We start from the raw sequence: 21,495 nt of genomic DNA on the forward strand, positions 1-21,495 counted from the left end.
TGACTGAGACTCCTCCCTTGGGAAGGAAGTGGGGGGAAGGATAGCTTGCTTTGCTAGGCTGTCTCGATCGCACAGCAGAGCTACTGAGGCAAGCCTCTCTTCCTTCTATTGGCTGAAACTCCTCCCTTGGGGAGGAAGTGGGGGAAGGGTAGTTTGCTTTGCTAGGCTCTCTTGATCGCACAGCAGAGCTACTGAGCCAAGCCTCTCTTCCTTCTATTGGCTGAGGCTCCTCCCCCTCCTGGTCCCCTGGGGAAGGAAGGAAAGAGCCAGAGCTTCCTTTGCCCAGTTCCCTGGATCCAATGGGGGAAATACAAAGACAGCACCTTTAAGACTAAATGCTGATGTTTTAAGTTTTTAAAAAATATATTTGTGTTTGTGTCCTTTATAAAGTTTTTATCTCTGCTACCTAATCTTAAATAGGTACACACGTGGCCCAGCCTGATATGGCTCGGCCTAACCCGACATGGCCCGACCCAACAAGGTCTCATTTATGTCAGATCCAGTGTTCTCTCTTAGCTGAGTTCGCATGAGTTAGTTCACAGATTTTTAGCCTCCAGCCCACACATTTTTGTCTTAGCTCCGGAAGGGTGACCCCAGAGCACAATAATGTATGCAGGAGCTCACAAAGTAGAATTTTTGCTCACAAGACTCTGCAGCTTAGAGGGAACGTTGACAGGGATAGTTAGAAGGGCTGAGAATGCGTTTCTCTCCCTTAGTGAAAGCCGTGCTTCGTCATACTGCTATAAGAACTCTGTCCTAACAAACTATTGGAACAAAGTTTAGAGTCCAGACCAACGAAGTTTTATGCTGGGTGCAAGCTTTGGTGTTGTGTATGCACACGAAAGCTGATACCCAGAATAAAACAAAGTTGGAATCCAGTGGCACCTTTAAGACCAACAAAGTTTTATTCTGGGTGTAAGTTTTCGTGTGCAAGAACACTTCTAGTGCATCTGTGCTTCATGCACATGAAAACTTCTATCCAGAATAAAACAAGAGTCCAGTGACACCTCTAAGACCAACAAAGTTTTATTCTGGGTATGAGCTTTAGCTTATACCCAGAATAAAACAAAGTTTGAGTCCTGTGGCACCTTTAAGGCCAACGACGTTTTATTCTCGTAAGGCTTTTTTTGTAGCAGGAGCTCCTTTGCATATTAGGCCACACACCCCTGATGTAGCCAATCCTCCAAGAGCTTACAGGGCTCTCATTAAAAGGCCTACTGGAAGCTCCAGGACTGGCTACATCAGGGGTGTGTGGCCCAATGTTAGGGTTGCGTGGCCCAATGTTAGGGTTGCCAAGTTCAATTCAAGAAATATCTGGGTGCTTTGGGGGTGGAGCCAGGAGACGCTGGGGGTGGAGCCAGGAGCAAGGTTGTGACAAGTCTAATTGAACTCCAAAGAGAGTTCTGGCCATCACATTTAAAGGGACCGCACACCTTTTAAATGCCTTCCCTCCATTGGAAATCATGAAGGATAGGGGCACCTTCTTTGGGGGCTCATAGAATTGGACCCCCTGGTTCAATCTTTTTGAAACTTGGAGGGTCTTTTGAGGAGAGGCATCGAATGCTATGCTGCAAATTTGGTGCCTCTACCTCAAAAAACAGCCCCATCTCAGAGTCCCAGATACCTGCAGATTGATGCTCCATTATACCCTATGGGAATCAATGTCCATAGGGAATCATGGAGTGCCCAGCAGACATTTCCCTCCCCCTGCCCTTTCTGATGACCCTGAAGCGGGGGTGGAGGGGTGGAGGGCCTCCAAACCAGGGGATTCCCTGCCCCCACTTGGGGATTGGCAGCCCTACTTACAGCATCTCCTTCTTTGAAATGGGGTGATTGGCTGTGTAGTTATCTTCCCTGTTCCCCAACCCAGAGAAACACATTCCAAATTATGTTACCTTGCAGTCTTCTAGTTAATCTGAGTTAACTTTCCTACAATTAGAAAAGATCCTCTTACACACTTATCTCCCATTTTGACATATTTATTGCATCTAATGTTAATAATGGGATCTGTACAGCTGTTGACCCTGTACACTTGGGCTCATTCCTGTTATTGTCTCAAAATGTCTTCTACAGCATGTTATATGCTCCTTTGGTTTTCCACCCTGCCTGTAAGTTTGGATGGTTTTATTCCATTTCATCTGAAGAAGTGTGTGTGTCTGCCTTGAGTAAAACTTTTTTGGCCCTGACCTGGGGGAATCAGCTCCTTAGAGATCTGGGCCATACCCAGCTTGTTAGCCTTTCGTAGGGCCTGTAAAATGGGGCTGTTCCGCCAGGCTTTTGGATGAGGCGGCGGGCATCTACTTGATAGATCAGTTGGCTTCCCCTGTGGTACCACAGTTGTACCATCCTGCTATATCATTCTGCTTGACCATTCTGCTGTACTATTAATCAGTTACTATTAATTGATTTTATTGTAATTTATTGTGATTTCATTATTATCTGTATTGAGCCCCCATGGGGGAATGGGCTGAGTAATAATAATAATAGTGCCACTGGACTCTGACTTTAATCTACTGTTATTCCAAATAAAATAAAGAGGACATATGGCCCTTTTGGGGGATTGGTGAGAATATAGATGTTAGGGTTGATTGGGGTTAGCGTATGTAGTGAAATAAGAAACCAATATCCCTGTTAAGCTGCTGGGATTCCATTGTTTTGAGCAGGGCTTTTTTTTTGTAGAAAAAGCCCAGCAGAACACATTTGCAAATTAGGCCACACACCCCAACACCACCATTGTTCCGTTCTACAAAAAAGCCCAGCAGGAACTCATTTACACATTCAGCCACACCCCAACACCAAGTGAGCTGGAACTGCATTCCTGTTCAAAAAAGGCTCTGGTTCTGTGTACTGTAATAACTTGCTACTCAGCAATTTCCCTTTCTAGTCTGTTTCTTTGCCATAAGGCAGCTCCTATGAGGTCACCCATGGAACGTCCTGGAAGGCTGAAGTGTTCTCGTACAGGTTTGTCAGTCTTACGATTCTTGATTTCAGATTTGTGACCATTTACCTATTGGCTTACGGTCTGACTTGTTTGCCCTATGCCGAGAACTGAAGGACATCATTGGCATTTAATCTTATATACGTTAGAAGGTGAGCGTCCGAATAAGCCTGAGATGGTGTAGTTGATGTTTTTATGTCCACTGATTGTGTTGCCTGGGTGTATGTGGCAGCAAAGTTGGTATCTGGGTTTATTGCAAACTCTGGGACCAGTGTCCAAGTTTAAATTAGATATTGTATTATTGTGGATGAAAAGTTGTTTGAGATTGAGGGAGAATGCGCAAGAAAAGGTGCCCCCCGGTACTTATGAAAGAGAACTGTCATTATCCAGTAAAGGTTTAAGTAGTTGATGATGAAATATAGTAACTAAATTAAGAATGTTGCCTGCCAGCCAGCCTTAGGTTCACTAATCAAAGTCATTAATAAGGACCTTAAATCTCCATGCAATTATTAAAGGTAAATAAATACCTTGACAGATATATGGATTTTACAAGGAACACACTGACGTTGCAGAGAGCAACAGAGAAGTTGAGCTCTATGGGCAAAGGTCAAATATTATGCTCCCTCTCATAAGGCAAAGTTTTCATAAATTCCTTTTTGAAACAAATCAATCACCGGTTTATCAGAGCCATTTTTAATTGAATAAACCACACACTAGATTTAGGGGGGAAATGTCAGAGTGGGGAGGTAGAAGCCTTCTGTATGAACAACTTCCACAATTTCCTGAAACGTATTTATGTAGTGGTTTCAAACAATGCAGCAGATCATTCCACTTACAAAAGCATACCAGCTGTGTGTTAGTGCATGCAGCCCATTTTTGGAACAGCGAACTTCAGTTAACAAAACACTGTATTGACACAGTTCCCAGTCTCAAAGTCATTCATTTTATTAATATAAAAACACTGACATGGTTCAAAAAGACATTTTTCTCAGAGAGCTGGGATAACAAACAGTAAAGTGTTTCTTGAAAACAGCCAATTATTACTTCGAGTATATACATCAATACCGGTTTGAATTCCACAATTACTGTAGGCAGGACATCCCAGGTTTCCTTGACCCAGATCAAAGTTTATCAGATGCACTCTGGCAGATCAAAGTTTATCAGATGCACTTTTTTCTAAGAGAAGAAAGCAACGGCCTCTTTCTGTGGTCGCACAAAACATTTGGTTCGCACAAAGTCTCCTTGTCGCGCCAACTTTTCTCGCACTCAGCACAACTGCACTAATGCAGCTCTCAAAACAGGACTCTTGATAGGGCAAAGCAGTTTCCAGCCTTCAAAACCAAATCGCCTGCCAAACTACCTCAGCTCTTATGCTTTCTCTTAACTCCCTTCTGAAAAGTTCTCCGCTGCACATATAATGCAAGCAGGGCTCTTTTTCTAGCAGAAGCTCCTCTGCATATTAGGCCACACCCCCTCCTGATGTATCCAATCCTCATGTAGCTTACAGTAAGCCCTGTACTTAGAGCCCTCTAAGCTCCAGGATGATTGGCTACATCAGGGGGGCGTGGCCTAATATGCAGAGGAGCTCCTGCTAGAAAAAGAGCCCTGAAAGCCCATCGACTTCAATGGATTTAGGAGGGTGTAAATCCATTTAGGACTGCACCATAAACTTATTAGATTTAGAATTCTTATTAATGGGCTTGGTACTAGAGCCTTCTATCACTCAGAAATTCTAAGCACAGCAATGGATTACTTCCCCCCCTCAAAAAAAAAAATCAAAAAAACAAAACCCACAACGTTTTTACTCACAGAAATACTAGGTATTTTGTCAGCCAACTAAGTAGAGAAAGGTTGTCAGATTACCCAGCAGTTCACACTGGTTTCTGAAGTTGAAACCTCACCTTCTCTCGAGTGGACTTTACAGACCCCAACTCTTAAGGCAGAAAGAAACCGCCTTCCACTTTGAAAAGATAAAAGTTACCATTTGCGGGTAATTCCAAATGCTTCAGACTAACCGGCCACGTCTGCAAAACGAGCCAGAAATATATCAGTTTTTCTAAGGAAGACGGGAGACTGATGAGCCAGTCTCCTGAAGCTGAGCATCTCATGCTAGAGAAGCTTAATGATCAAAAGGTCACGAGAATAAATAAGGCATTTTGAGCTATTACATCACCGAATCGCACAAAAACACATCCAAGAAACAATAACTGGCTACTGTACAACATTTAGATCCTAACCGATCTCTTAAACAGAGAACTGGGGTCTTTTCCGTTACCACAAACGCACGCAGTAGTACCACGGGGGGACTATCGTTTTGTGTCTCCATCGCATTATTCATGCCCCTTGCTGCAAATCGCTTAAGGTTGCTGGGTATATATATCCGGTCAATGCCGTCAGCATAGTAGAGCCAGGCCTGCCCAGCTCTTTCTAGAAAGCCCACGCTCCAAAAGTGAGCACATCTCCAGTAAGTCTGCTTCTCTCCCATGCAGCTCTGAAAGGATAGCATTTACATCTTGGGAGAGAGAAAGAAGTCCCCCTCACCCCTTTGCAGGTTACTAAATGAACGGACGCTGCAAACAGTGTCTTCTTCCAAGGCAAAGTGTGGTCATGCCAAACTTGGGTAAAATTTGCCTCCACGCCATTTCTTCTTCGCTTAATATTTGTTGATGCCAAAGATCCTAACTCCGTGCAGTTGTGGCAGCTTGGGGATAAGCACACTCAAGAGCGAAGCTGTGTTCAGGATGAAGTGCGTCGGGTCATATTTTGTGTAGAAGCTTGTCAGGAAATACCTGTAGAGGAAGAAAGGCAGAATAATAGAGTTGGAAGGGACCTCCAGGGTCATCTAGTCCAACCCACTGCACAACGCAGGAGCCTCGCAGATACCTCCCCCTAAATTCACAGGATCTGCATTGCTTCCAGGTGGCCATGTAGCCTCTGTTGAAAAACCTCAAAGGAAGGAGAGCCCACCACCTCCTGAGGAAGCCTGTTCCACTGAGGAACTGCTCTAACTCTCAGGAAGTTCTTCCTGATGTTGAGCTGGAAACTTTTTTGATTTAAACTTTTTTGTTTTCTGGGGCCACAGAAAACAATTCCACACCATCCTCTATATGACAGCCCTTCAAGTCCTTGAAGATGGTGATCCCATCACCTCTCAGCCGCCTCCTCTCCAGGCTAAACATGCCCAGCTCCTTCAACCTTTCCTCATAGGACTTGGTCTCCAGACCCCTCACCATCTTCGTCGCCCTCCTCTGGACCCGTTCCAGCTTATCTATAGCCTTCTTAAAATGTGGTGCCCAAAACTGAACACAGTACTCCAGATCTGGTCTTACCAGAGCAGAGTAAAGCGATACCATCACTTCATGTGATCTGGATACTATACCTTTAATTTTAAGTGTAAGAAGCCTCAAGCAGGCCTCTGAAGTGGGGCATAGAAATAGTGTAAATAAATAAGTAGAATCATAGAGTTGGAAGGGACCTCCAGGGTCATCTAGTTCAACCCCCTGCACAATGCAGGAAACCCACAAACACCTCCCCCTAAATTCACAGGATCCTCATTGCTGTCAGATGGCCATGTAGCCTCTGTTTAAAAACCTCCAAAGAAGGAGAGCCCAACACCTCCTGAGGAAGCCTGTTCCACTGAGGAACTGCTCTAACGGTCAGGAAGTTCTTTCAAATGTTGAGCCAGAAACTCTTCTGATTTAATTCCAACTCATTGGTTCTGGTCCTCCCTTTTGGGGCCACAGAAAACAATTCCACACCATCCTCTATATCAGGGATGGCCAAGGGTAGCTCTCCAGATGTTTTTTTGCCTACAACTCCCATCAGCCCCAGCCATTGGCCATGCTGGCTGGGGCTGATGGGAGTTGTAGGTAAAAAATATCTGGAGAGCTACCCTTGGCCACCCCTGCTCTATATGACAGCCCTTCAAGTATTTGAAGATGGTGATCCTATCACCTCTCAGCTGCCTCCTCTCCAGGCTAAACATGCCCAGCCAGAACGAATACAGAAAGCAAGGAATGGAGTTGAGGTCAAGGGATTAACCAGAAGTCAGTCATTAGCAGAGGAATAGTTCAGAAGGAGGCACTGTCGCTTGGTAGTAGAGCCTCTGCTTGACATGCAGAAGGTCCCGGGTTCAATCCCTATTGTCTCCAGTTAACAGGACCTGGCAGTAGGCCATGTGAAAAGACCTCTGGCCTGAGACTCTGGAGCCGCTGCCAGTACAAGTAGGCAATACTGAACTTGATGGACCCGATGGTCTCATCCAATGTAAGCAGGGGTGGAATTCCAGCAGGAGCTCCTTTGCATATTGGGCCACACACCCCTCAATGTAGCCAATCCACCAAGGGCTTACAAAAAAGAGCCTTGTAAGCTCTTGGAGGATAGGCTACATCGGGGTGTGTGTGTGGTCTAATATGCAAAGGAGCTCCTGCTGGAATTCCACCCCTGAGGGTAAGGTAGCTTAGTGAGAAATGCAGCCCCAGGGGACGACAACCTCACAAGACATTCTTCCATATAAAAATCACAGCAACGTTGAGAAAGTAGGCTTTTTTGTTTGGCGCACAGCTACTCTTCTGTTGAATACAACTCAACATCTATTTGCGGCAGCAGCAATTTTGTCTGTCGAGGAACCCCCTCACATGGGACGCCGTTTCATACTCAATCCGACTGCTGGTTTCTAAAGGCCGGTGTTCTTCCTGGCAGAAATTCTCCAGGGTCTCAGCAATCCTCCCTCCAAACTGGGGGGGGGGGGGGAGTCTTGTAAGCAAAAATGCTACTTCGTGAGCTACTGCAAAAATTAGTGTGCTCTGGGGCCCTCCTTCCTGAGCAAAGACAAAAATATGTGAGCTGGAGGCTTAAAAGCTGTGAGCTAGCTCATGCTAACTCAGCTTAAAGGGAACACTGGTCTCAGGCAGAGATCTTTTACACTGCCTCTTACCCGAACTTTTAAAGCTGGAGATGCTGGGGATAGAACCGGGGACCTTCTGCGGGCCAAGCAGAGGCTCTTTCACTGAGCCATAGCCTCCCATCACAGCAACTGAGAGCCTAACTACACAATATGCTGTTTCTGGATCTGTTCCTGGAGCCTGTCAAACATCTGGTTCAACACTGGAGCCCAGCTGCATGGGACCGGGCAGTCCACAGGTCAGAACCACAGGGAGAGGAGGTTCATGCATTCCCCCCCCCCCATGCTGTTTTCCCCAACTGGAAAAGGCCCCAGAGACGTCTATCTGGCCTCGAAGAGGGCCAGGGTCTTTTTGGTCCTGGCCCCTGCCTGGTGGAATGAGCTCCCCCTGGAGATCTGGGCTCTGCGGGATCTACTTCAGTTTTGCAGGGCCTGTAAAACAGAGCTCTTTCGCTGGGCTTTCAGCTGAGAGTGGATGTCATTTGTTATCAGCCTCTCCCCTTCATTCCATCCCAGCACCATAAGACCTGCTGGATCTGGACAATAGGCCATGTCTGTGAGGCAGAATTTGCCATTATAGTACCTATTGTTCTCTGTACTTTTAGATTTTGTATATTTTAAATTGGGTTTTTTTACTGTTGATTGTTTTTATGATGTAACCCGCCCTGAGCCTGTTCTATGGGAAGGGCGGGCTAAAGATCGAATCAAACAAACAAACAAACAAACTGCTATTTGTCTGAAAGAGGAAACTTACACATATGCTATTGGTACACTCACATTTCTCCAACAGGGCAAAGAACACCGCCCCCCAGGGCCATTTCAGGTTGGGAAAAGAACACAAAGGGGAAGCTTAAATTACCTCTCCCTGCACACTGTGGCCCCAATCCAAATCCTCCTCCTCCAAGTGCTGGTAAATCTAAAGCATTATTGGGAATGCTGAGCAAGTGTCTGACAACACCCAGGGCAGAGCTGGGGAAATTGTTCTCGTGCAGTTGTCCTGAGGGTTCAGATTCCAGGGGAAGAAAAGGAAGACGATGCTTTCGATAAGCACTGGAGTCAAGGGAATGGGAATGCCCCTGTCTAAATCTATGGTGTGGCCTCATTTGGAGTACTGTGCATAATTCTGGTCACCGCACCTCCAAAAAGAGATTATAGCATTGGGAAAAGTGCAGAAAAGGGCAACTAGAATGATTAAAGGGTTGGAAGAAAGGTTAAAGCGCTTAAGGCTCTTTAGCTTGGAAAAATGCTGACTGAGGGGTGACATGATAACAGGTTTACAAGATTATGCATGGGATAGAGAAGGTAGAGAAAGTACTTTTCGCCCTTTCTCACCATACGAGAACTCGTGCACGCTCAATGAAATTGCTGAGCAGTCGGGTTAGAATGGATAAAAGGAAGTACTTCTTCACCCAAAGGGTGATTAACACATGGAATTCACTGTCACAAGAGGTGGTGGCAGCTACACGCATAGATAGCTCCAAGAGGAGATTAGATAAACATATGGAGCAGAGGTCCATCGGTGGCTATTAGCCACAGGGTATAGATGGAACTCTCTGTCTGGGGCAGTGATGCTCTGTATTCTTGGTGCTGGGGGAGCAATGGTGGGAGGGCTTCTAGTGTCCTGGCCCTGTTGGTGGACCTCCTGATGGCACCTGAGCTTTGGCCCACTGTGTGACAGAGTGTTGGACTGGAGGGGCCCCTGACCAGATCCAACATGGCTTCTCTTATGTAATGCAATACTCAGGAACCAGGAGCAAGAGCAGTGATCCTTATGGGATTTCCTCTTGAAAGCCTACTAACACGGTGATTCAAAACCAGGAACAAGGCTGGAGAACCTGACGCAAACTCCTCTTTTTTGGGGGGGGGGGGGGCTGCCCTACTGTGACACTGCAAACTTCTCTTGTCACCTCAGAAGCCAGCTCATTTTGCTGCCTACGCTTCCCTCAAAAGCTACTGGGCCTTTCAGGGTTTGTTTCCAGGGTTTCAGATGGTAAACACAAAGACCGTTTCTCAATCCCCCTTCCCTTCTGACAAACCAAGGAAATTAAAACTATTTCTAGGAGCGTTAGAAATCAGTTAAATAAAATGTGCTAAGATACAATACTTAAGGCACAACCCAGCCAAAACTCTTTGAAATCTGCAGATTTCTACTGGAGGATTAAAAATGCCCTGGGTTCCAAAGAATGGAAAGGTGTCAAACGTTGGCAAGACTGTGCCCGTGTATAAATCACTTCCTTGAAATATCTGAAGTGCAATGTTCCCTCTAAGCTGCAGAGTCTTGTGAGCAAAAATTCTACTTTGTGAGCTACTGCCATTAAAGTTGTGAGCTACTGCAGAAATCAGTAAAATACCTAAGGATCAGCGTGTATTTGTGGCATTTCTGTTAGTGAAGATTTACCTCATTACATTCTTAACTGTCCATTGTACGCTCAACCCAGGGCAAAAATTCTCTCCAGAATATTAACTAATCTACACGCCTATTCAGATTCCGAGAAGATTGTATTTCTGTTAGCTGATTTTGATGCCAATATATCTCATAGTATGGCATTGTATGCCCTAGCAGCGAAGAAATTACGGGCCAAAGCTGTTTGTACTGGTGCTAATTAACTACTGTTTTTGCGGTTATTCTGTGATCGCAATATTTGTTCTTAGTTTATGGTGTATTTTGCCCTGGTTTGTTTCACATGCGGTTTTTTGTATTCGCTTATATTTTTTGATGTATTTTTCACAATTTGTCTCATTTACACACACACACACACACACACACACATATATATTGTTCCACCTGAACATTTTATCTGTGATTTTCTTTTTGTTTGTAATGGCCTATGGCTTAACACAAATACATTACTATCGACTATTGACTACTGCAGAAATCCGTGTCCTCTGGGGTCATCCTTCCTGAGCTAAGACAAAAATTTGTGAGCTGAAGGCTAAAAATCTGTGAGCTAGCTCACACTAACTCAGCTTAGAAGGAACACTTAAAGGGAACACTGTGGTTCAGACATTATCTCTTTACAATAATTTGCTCAAAAGACCACTGTTGGTGATTTCATAATGGGGAGTGTGTGGGAGAATGAAGGTGAGATGAGCAGAGAGAGATTCGCTTGGCGATACCTGCTGAGTTTATAGCCAAACTGAGATATGAATTGGGGACCCTTAAGTTCATAATCAAGCTATGCTAGCTAAATGCCAATGATTTAACTGCCCTTTTTAGAAAACATGCATCTTATCTTTCCAATAACACAATGTATTTCCTTTAGTTATTAAAAGCCACTGGTATCAAATGTTGTTGGCATTCTTTGCCATATTTAAGGCATCGTGTTTCACATTTCAGGGCAGGGGTCTCCAACCTTTTTTGAACTTGAATCCTAGAATCACAGAGTTGGAAGGGACCTCTAGGGTCATCTAGTCCAACCCCCTGCACAATGCAGGAAATTCACAAACACCTCCCCCTAAATTCACAGGCTCTTCATTGCTGTCAGATGGCCATCTAGCCTCTGTTGAAAAAAGGAGAGCCCACCGCCTCCCGAGGAAGCCTATTCCACTGAGGAACCACTCTAATGCTCAGGAAGGCCATCTAGCCTCTGTTTAAAAACCTCCAAAGAAGGAGAGCTCACCACCTCCCAAGGAGGAAGCCTGTTCCACTGAGGAACCGCTCTAATGGTCAGGAAGTTCTTCCTAATGTTGAGCCGGAAACTCTTTTGATTTAATTTCAAACCCTTGGTTCTGGTCCAACCTTCTGGGGTTATAGAAAACAATTCCACCCCATTCTCTATAGGACAGCCCTTCAAGTATTTGAAGGTGGTGATCCTATCACCTCTCAACCGCCTCCTCTCCAATTAAATCGATTAAATAAAATGATTTTAACTTTTCTTTTTAGGATCCCTCACCATAAAGGCACCTTCAGAATTCTGAAGCTGGGAAGTGGGTGAAACGACAACATGGCTGCCTCAGGAGGTGCAGCCAGTTACAAAATGGCGGCCACAGCTCCCCTTCAGCTGCACAGTGAAAATCCTTGTGCTACGGCAGCAGTTGCTGCCGAAGCAATGTTTAAAAAAAAAAAATCTGCACAGCCAATCAAATCTCCAGTGGCCAATCAGAAGCCTTGCCAGGCCAGTGCCCTATCTGGCTCCACCCACTTTCTAAACACACTGGGAGGGTGCAATGGTGCTCAGGAGCACAATGTTAGGGACCCCTGCTCCAGGGTGTTGTTTTCCTTGTTGCAAAGTCTGAATGTTGCTGATCCCTGGATAGCCATCTTTACGACCCAAGAGCTTTAGAAATTTGTGGTAACGAGCCTGCAGAGAAATCTGACTCAGCTTTCGAGTCTGCTGGGCTGTTCGGTACAAGTTTGAGCCAGAAACTGATGGTGGGGGAAATCTTAACAATCGTCATTTATGCAACTGCTTAGATTGTGAGTGAGAACGAGATTCCCCTCCTCAGCTGCTAGGAAGGGAGAAAAACAGAAGTTCCAGGATGTCATAAAACTAGTCTGCTGCTTACTCTAAATGTCCCATTTCATAATGCTGTATTGGCAGTTTCAGATCCAAGATGTACAAGTTGTTTAACATGAAGCCATTCTTGTGAGAAGCCATAACAATGCAGCTGTTAAGCCTAAGCAGTTTACATGTCTTCATCTCCAAGACTGCTGTCTCTCTCATTAGTTGTATTTTGTTCTGTTTTTTTTAAAGTGGATTTTAAGTACAATACCAGCTATACAACCATCGCATATTTAAAGCGTTAATTTGGGCTGTGTAAATACCACCTTAGCAGGCTATTTGTAAGAAACGAACAGAAATAATCCTCTTTGCAGAACGAAAGAATAATCTGCAGTATTACGAACAGAATATAAGAATAAGCAAGTGGTAAAAAATGCAAAATATTTCAGAACCTTACATGGAGCTATGTTTCAAATGCAAAGCCTGAATGACTAACAATACTACAAATCTTTTCTAGCTCAAGACAGTATATCCACTGGGACTGAATCAAGACCTAGGTTTCCTGTCTCATTACCAGCGCAGGTTTCTCCATGCCTACAACCCCTCTGCATATTGCACCTAATCCTATCATGCCTGCTATTGTGATTCACCCGCTAATGTCATTCACCCAGTGTTGCCATTCAGCATCTGAAATCCCTCCACTCTCCACGATATAAGAACAGATGGACTCACATTTAAGTTGTATCTGAAGAAGTGAGCAGTGACTAATAAAAGTTCAGGGCTTTTTTCTGTAGCAGGAACTCCGTCGCCGCACCTCAAAAAGGATATTATAGCATTGGAGAAAGTCCAGAGAAGGGCAACTAGAATGATTAAAGGGCTGGAGCACTTTCCCTATGAAGAAAGGTTGAAACGCTTGGGACTCTTTAGCTTGGAGAAACGTTGACTGCGGGGTGACATGATAGAGGTTTACAAGATAATGCATGGGATGGAGAAAGTAGAGAAAGAAGTACTTTTCTCCCTTTCTCACAATACAAGAACTCGTGGGCATTCAATGAAATTGCTGAGCAGACAGGTTAAAACGGATAAAAGGAAGTACTTCTTCACCCAAAGGGTGATTAACATGTGGAATTCACTGCCACAGGAGGTGGTGGCGGCCACAAGTATAGCCACCTTCAAGAGGGGTTTAGATAAAAATATGGAGCACAGGTCCATCAGTGGCTATTAGCCACAGTGTATGTGTGTATATAAAATTTTTTGCCCCTGTGTGACACAGAGTGTTGGATTGGATGGGCCATTGGCCTGATCCAACATGGCTCCTCTTATGTTCTTATGTGACATAGAGTGTTGGACTGGATGGGCCGTTGGCCTGATCCAACATGGCTTCTCTTATGTTCTTATGCATATTAGGCCACACACCCCTGATGTGGCCAGTCTCCAAGAGTTTACAGTAGGCCCTATACTAAGAGCTCTGTAAGCTCCAGGAGGACAGGCTACATCAGGGGTGTGTGGCCTAATAGGCAAAGGAGTTTCTGCTACAACAAAAAAAGCCCTGTAAAAGCCCATCCTCTAAATTTTGTTAGCCCTTAAGGTACTTCTGGACTCTGGCTTTTTTAGCAACATTCATTCATTGAGATTTCAGCTTTGCAAGATGCTTTGCCCTGCTCATCTGGGGGGATTTTTACACTCCCCCAAACTGATAGGGTTATTGAGATGCAGTTAGCATTTCTATTAGCAGGAATATTAACTATGTGAAAAATGTATTTTGCACAAGCCGTCTGGCAAAGCAAGTACTGTAAAACGTAACCAGTCCACTCCAAATGAAGTCCTGCACAACTCTGATTAGCAGCATCAAACATTACAGTTCAAAAAAACCTCACTTTTTTTTTTGCAAGTACCGCCGCCGCAGAACTTCAAATAAAACCTACAAAATGATCGGCGAGATCGTGAAGAACTTCCGTGAAGACGTAAACTGCACGCCGTAGTCCAGCTGCTCCCAGTGTGTCAGTAACCGAGCTTTACCTTGGTCTGGCGTTTCAAAAGGGGTCCCTTTTACCGCATGCAAGAAGACGTACATCCCCTTGGAAGAAGAAATAGAGCAATATAAGAACATAAGAGAAGCCATGTCGGATCAGGCCAATAGCCCATCCAGTCCAACATTCTGTGTCACATAACATAAGAGAAGCCCTGTTGGATCAGGCCAATGGCCCATCCAGTCCAACACTCTGTGTCACATAAGAGAAGCCATGTTGGATCAGGCCAGTGGCCCATCCAGTCCAACACTCTGTGTCATACAATGACTAAAAAGACCAGGTGCCATCAGGAGGTCCATCAGTGGGGCCAGGACACTAGAAGCCTCCTACTATTGCACCTCCCCCAGCTATATGTAAGGCTTCAGAAAGTCTGTTTCAATGTATCTGAAGAAGTGTGCATGCACACAAAAATCTAAACCCCAGAATAAAACTTCGTTGGTCTTAAAAGGTGCCACTAGATTCAAACTTGGTTCTGTTGCTTTAGACCAACACGGCTGCCCACTTGAACCACAGAATATAGATCGGGGTGGCCAAACTTGCTTAATGTAAGAGCTACAGAGAATAAACCAGGGGTGGAACTCCAGCAGGACCTCCTTTGCATATTAGGCCACACCCCCTGATGTAGCCAATCCTCCTGGCGCTTACAAGGCTCTTTTTTGTAAGCTCCAGGAGGACTGGCTACATCACAGGTGTGTGGCCTAATATGGAAAGGAGCTCCTGCTAGAATTCCACCCCTGGAATAAATGTCAAAATGTTTGAGAGCCGCAAGACATGAGCATCAGCTGTTCGAAAGCAGGGAGGGAGGGAGGGAGGGAGGAAGGAAGGAAGGAAGGAAGGAAGGAAGGAAGGAAGGAAGGAAGGAAGGAAGGAAGGAAGGAAGGAAGGAAGGAAGGAAGGAAGGAAGGAAGGAAGGAAGGAAGGAAGGAAGGAAGGAAAATAGATGGGAGAGAGGGAGCGAAGGAAGGAAAATAGATGGGAGAGGTGGGATGGAGAGGCCACTGTTTGGCCACCCCTGATATAGATATTCTTGGCACCTACACACGTCTCCAGTGTAGCTGCTGGTGATGAGTGAGTTCCGACAGGAGCAAGCGTCGCACAGCAGTGCTTCCATCTGACAGAACAGCGTTAATGTCTGCCAAAGATAATTGATCACAGATCTGAGACATCGGAATAGGTCCAAAGTTACCCAAAGATGCCTACTGTGGTAGAAGCTGTAAATCCAACTGGCTGCGTAAAAGAAATCAGCACTCGACTCTCCCTGGCAGGCAAAGTTTAATTAATTAACTAAATGAGTTTCCAAGCAACTCAGGCACCTGTCACCAATCCACAGTTTGCCTCAAATCCTTTCAGATGAGATCCCGCTCCGCAGTTGCATCCTGCTTATTATGGGAAGGCGTGCTGCGAAAAATACTGCTGTGTTGTGAAGAGGCTTATATAAATGCAGTTGCAGCCCTCTGCTCACAACCTGAATTCAATTCCAGCAGAAGCTGCTTCAGGTAGCCGGCTCGAGGTTGACTCAGCCTTCCATCCTTCCGAGGTGGATAAAATGAGTCCCCAGCTTGCTGGGGGGTGGGAAAGTGGAGAGAACTGGGGAAGGCAATGGCAAACCACCCCGTAAAAAGTCTGCTGTGAAAACATTGTGAAAGCAACGTCACTCCAGAGTCGGAAACGACTGGTGCTTGCACAGGGGACTACCTTGACCTTTTTTATATATAAAAACATGGAGAATTACAGTCTTGGATATGGTAGCAACTGTGCAAGCAAACATACATAGACACCTCCAATGTAAAAGGAATACCCGGGTTGTGAGATGACGAACTATGCTAGATGGCACTGTAAGAACGGGACCTCGATGAATGAAACTCTACTTTGTAATGAACCTATCCCCCGAAGAAAGGCTCTGATCTTGAAATGTCGGGAATCTCCATGTTGGATCAGATCCACAGCTTTGCCACTTTTAGACAGACCCTCCGACACACAACACAAAGGCTGTGAGGATGAACAGAGGTGGCTTTGCCCTTGCCTGCCTCTGCGTAGCAACCCTGGCCTTCCTTGGTGGCCTCCCATCCAAGTGCTAACCATGGCCAATCCTGCTTAGCTTCTAAGATCTGACAAGATCAGGCTAGGCTGGGCCATCCAAGTCAAGGCAAGAGATGAACAGCTGTGGTTTCCCCACTGCCTGCCTCTGCATAGCAACTGTGGGCTTCTTTGGTGGCCTCCCATGCAAGTCCTAACCAGGGCTGACTCTGCTTAGCTTCTGAGATCTGATGAGACTGGGCTAGCCTGGCCCATCCAGGTCAAAGCAAGAGACTCACAGAGGTGGTGTTCCATCGCCTACCTCTGCATAGCAACCATGGGCTTCCTTGGTGGTCTCCCATCCAAGTACTAACCAGGGCTGACCCTGCTTAGCTTCCGATATCTGATGAGTTTAAGCTAGCCTGGGCCATCCAGGTCAAGGCAAGAGACTCACAGAGGTGGTGTTCCATTGCCTGACTCTGCATAGCAACCGTGGGCTTCCTTGGTGGTCTCCCATCCAAGTACAAAGCATGGCTGACCCTGCTTGGGTTCTGAGATCCGATGAGATTGGGCTAGCCTGGGCCATCCAGGTCCAGGCAAGAGATGAAGAGCTGTGGTTTCCCCATTGCATGCCTCTGCGTAGCAACTCTGGACTTCCTCTGTGGCCTCCCATCCAAGTCCTAACCACAGCTGACCCTGCTTAGCTCCTGAATTCTGACAAGATCGGGCTAGCCTATTAGTCTTTTCTGCCTTAAGATAAAATGAAGTCTTTGGTTCCGGCCAAACTCAAGAGCTGGTGCTTCAGCTGACTAAAGCTGCTTGCTTGGCATGCCGGGGTCCCTTGTTTAAATTTAATTTAATTTTTTTTATACCCCGCCCTTTTCTGTAAGCTGGCTCAGGGCGGCTTACAGCAGTAAAAACAAACATCGGAATTAAAACACCAAAAAGCAGTTTCAGTAGTCAGAGCAGCATATTCAGAAGAGACAGGCACAAGCGGCAAACATCGAACAGCACGTACGGCCAATGACTGTCAGCTCTATAGAAGCGCCATGAGTGTAAAATGGTGGGGGGAAGTGATGGCGTTCAAAGGGACGCCCTCTGGATCAGTTAAAAGCCTGGCGGAAGAGCTCCATCTTGCAAGCCCTGCGGAACTTTGACAAGTCAAATCTCCAAGGGGAGCTCATTCAACCAAGTAGGGGCCCAGACCGAAAAGGCCCCGGCCCTTGTTAAAACCAGTCAGGCGTCCTTAGGCCCAATGTTGTGAGGCAGACCTCAGAGCCCGGGACGGGGGGGGGGGGGCTCATACGGGAAGACGTGGTCCCGTAGATATGCATCTCTGAATCCCTAGCCTACCACGATCAGCTCACAACCATGTCGGAAGGTAGGACACTCACCAGGTTGTGAATGACGTTGGTTAAGGTCCACGCAACAGGAACGCTGAAGAAAGGGATGCTGAGGAGAACAATATGGAGCAAGCCCACGCCCAGCGCGTACGTGAGCCACATCCCGCGGCTGTTCATCACCCGGGTGTTGGGATTCACCTCGCTGTGGGCCACCCCGACGTTCATGTTGGACCCTGAAAAGCCACGTCGCAAAAGAGAGTTGGCATCAAAGAATCCGAACTAATTCAGCACATTCTTCGGTGATTACAAAGAACCTGTAAAACGCTGAGGGGATTTCCCACCCCGCGGACTGAATTGACAGAAGGCCTTCCAAATCCTCTCTTCCCCCTCCGATTCCTGGTTTGCTCTGACACGTTACCAGATCTCCTCTTTTGCAAAGTAGGCCCTGCACTTCCTACCGGCTATGTTTGCCGCTCTCCCATTGGTGGAATCTAGAGATGAAAGACAACGCTCGGCAGTTCTAGGAGGTTGCTATTAATTTTTATTTGTCTTCAAGGCAAGCTAAAAACAACATAAAACTTTGGAACCTGACATTAACACATTAACTTCCACCAAAGCAACTTTTCAAATAGCTGTTAGCCATTAGATGTGGGTCCTCTAGTGTCCATGCAGCAATCTCTAACGCAGAGTCCACGGCATCCTTAAGAGCAGGGGTGAGCAGACTTGCTTAACATAAGAGCCATATATAATAAACATCAGATGTCTGAGAGCCTCGAGACATGAACGTCAGATGTTTGAGAGCCACAAGGAAGGAAGGAGAGATGGTAGTGTGGAAAGGAAGCAACTTTAAATACATTCTTCTAGCCGGCTTGGAGAAGTTATTTAAAGAGATAAATGCCTTCTCCAAGCCGGCCAATGGTGTGATGGGGACTTCAAGAGCCACACAATATGTGCGAAAGAGCCACATGTGGGCTCCCAAGCCACAGTTCGGCCACCCCTGTTGAAGACTAACAACATTTTATTCACGGCAGGTCATAAAGGTGGCACTGGACTCCCAACTTTGTCCTGCTGTTTCAGACCAACATGGCTACCCACCTGAATCTAACATCAGCTCAGGGCCTTTTTTTCGGAGGGGGGGGCGGCTTTCCTTCTGTAGAAGGAATGGCTTTCCATTCCCCCCTTGACCAAAATAGCTTCACAAGAGCGTAAGAGAATGGCACGGAGTCCTCAAAAGGGGAGCAGTAAAAAGACAACAGCAGATCAAATAGATCTCTCTTAAAAATCACAGGCTGAACTGGACACCCTGAACGTGGAGCAAAATCATTATGCCTGGCGCAAAATCATTTGCTAGAGTCAGGACACAGCTGGAATTTTAACAATCAGCAAAACAACAGGCTTTGTGAAAAGCCTGTTGCTAGGTGCGTTTCCTAGAAATGGAATAAAGAACAACCACAAAAATGGGGGGGGGGGGGGAGGTGGTTGCCAAAGTGTTGGGTGAGTGGTGCACTCCCAATGTGTTTTAAAAATGAGTTGCATGTTCTTAAAATCAGGGTCAGGGGTTTTGCAATTTGGGGGTGGAGGGATGTCCTACTGACACTTCAGGGTTAATGTAGCAGATCCACAATTTGTCCCACACATAAAGAGATTTTGCAAAAATCTACCCTACTTATTAACTTATAAAACAGGGGTGTTGAACTCATTTGTTATGAGGGCCAGATCTGACATAAATGAGACCTTGTCAGACTGGGTCATGTGCGTACCTACTTAAGCTTTATAAAGGACACAGACAAACACAGTCCAATGTATATTTTTAAAAAACGTAAAACATGCTAAAAGCATTAGCACTCAGTCTTAAAGGTGCTTTCTTTGTATCTCTCCCATGGGATCCAGGGAACTGAGCATAGGAAGCTCTGGCTCTTTCCTTCCTTCCCCAGGGGACCAGGAGGGAGAGGAGCCTCAGCCGATAGAAGGAAGAGAGGCTTGGCTAAGTAGCTCTGCTGTGCGACTGAGTGAGCCTAGCAAAACAAGCTCTGCTTCCCCTTCTTCTTCCTCAAGGGAGGAGCCTCAGCCAATGGAGATAATAGAGGCTTTGCTCTGTAATTCCTGTACGACTGACCAAGCGTAGCAAAGCAAGCTGTGATGCATAAGGAAGCAAGACAGAGAGAAGGAAGCAGATGACAGTGAGTTGCTCACGGGCCTGATAGGAGCCCTCCAGGGGCCTGATTCAGCCCCAGGGCCACATGCTTGACACCCCTGAACAATCCCCACCCCCTTCCTCATTATACTGGCTACAAGCCATTTCATTAATCTGGAGCCTTTAAATTCCCCAGCCACTCATTTCGCACAGATTCCCAACGAGGGCAACAAAACGTGCCACTGGAGCAAGCTCCACAAGGGAAGGGAGTGCACCACTCACCCAAGCACACTCCACTTGCAATGCACACTGAAGGCACTCTGCGTCACACAGTGGCCAAAAAACCCCAGGCGCCATCAGGAGGTCCACCAGTGTGGCCAGGACACTAGAAGCCCTCCCACTGTGCCCCCTCAAGCACCAAGAAGACAGAGCCCTAGACAGAGAGTTCCAACAATACACTGTGGCTAATAGCCACTGATGGACCTCTGCTCCATATTTTTATCCAATCCCCTCTTGAGGCTGTCTATGCTTGTAGCCACCACCAACTCCCGTGACAGTGAATTCCACATGTTAATCACCCTCTGGGTGAAGAAGTACTTCCTTTTATCCGTTCTAACCCGACTGCTCAGCAATTTCCTAGTGTGCCCATAAGTTCTTGTATTGTGAGAAAGGGAGAAAAGGACTTCTTTCTCTACCTTCGCTATCCCATGTGTAGTCTTGTAAACCTCTATCATGTCACCCCTCAGTTGACGTTTCTACAAGCTAAAGAGCCCCAAGCGTTTTAACCTTTCTTCATAGGGAAAGTGTTGCAACCCTTTAATCATTCTAGTTCAGGGGTGGGGAATGTCCGGCCCAAAGACCATTTATGGCCCTCGAGATCACTTGCTCTGGCCCAAGCCATGCAGCAGCCTCTACAAAAAAAAAAAAAAAAAAAGCTCTGGACCTAGGTAGTTGCCTTATAATGAATCAGACCCTCGGGCCTTCAAAGTCAGTCTTGTCTACTCAGACCGGCAGCGGCTCTCCAGGGTCTCAGGCTGAAGTTTTTCATGACCCTTCCTGCCTGGTCCTTTCAACTGGAGATGCCAGACCAGGGGTGGCCAAACTTGCTTAATGTAAGAGCCACAAAGAATAAAAGTCAGATGTTTGAGAGCCATAAGACATGAACATCAGAGGAAGGAAGGAGACTGCAGATTTATACCCCTGCCTTCTCTCTGAATCAGTCTTAGAGCAGCTTACAATCTCCTTTTATCTTCTTCCCCCACAACAGACACCATGTGAGGTGGGCGGGGCTGAGAGGGCTCTCTCAGAAGCTGCCCTTTCAAGGACAGCTCTGCCAGAGCTATGGCTAACCCAGCAGCTGCAAGTGGAGGAGTGGGGAATCAAACCCAGTTCTCCCAGATAAGAGCCCATGCACTCAACCACTACACCAAACTGGATCTCAAGGAAGGAAGGTTGGAGTAGGGAGAAGTGGAAAGAAAGCAACTTTCTCCAAGCATTCTCCAAGCTGCCAGCTGGCTTGGCTTGTAAAAGTGATTTAAAGACACAAATCTCTTCTCTAAGCTGACTGATGAGACAGTGGGGGCTTCAAGAGCCACACAATATGTGTGAAAGAGCCACATGTGGCTCCCGAACCCCAGCTTGGCCATCCCCGTGCCAGAAATTGAACTCGGGACCTTCTGTCTGCCAAGC

At 46.2% G+C, this 21,495-nt stretch overlaps 1 protein-coding gene across 1 annotated transcript; it reads right to left on the bottom strand.

Annotated features, from left to right (window-relative positions):
• Positions 1-3,861: 3,861 nt before the first annotated feature.
• Positions 3,862-17,930, bottom strand: ORMDL1 (ORMDL sphingolipid biosynthesis regulator 1). The gene is made up of 3 exons (XM_060257130.1): positions 17,724-17,930; positions 14,209-14,360; positions 3,862-5,727 (listed from the first exon to the last, which is right to left on the bottom strand). The coding sequence occupies exons 1-3, from the start codon at positions 17,895-17,897 to the stop codon at positions 5,592-5,594; spliced, it is 462 nt and encodes a 153-aa protein (XP_060113113.1). The 5' UTR covers positions 17,898-17,930; the 3' UTR covers positions 3,862-5,591.
• Positions 17,931-21,495: the final 3,565 nt, after the last annotated feature.

The sequence above is a fragment of the Heteronotia binoei genome, chromosome 16, assembly GCF_032191835.1.
Source record: "Heteronotia binoei isolate CCM8104 ecotype False Entrance Well chromosome 16, APGP_CSIRO_Hbin_v1, whole genome shotgun sequence".
In the NCBI taxonomy this organism is placed as follows: Eukaryota; Metazoa; Chordata; class Lepidosauria; order Squamata; family Gekkonidae; genus Heteronotia; species Heteronotia binoei.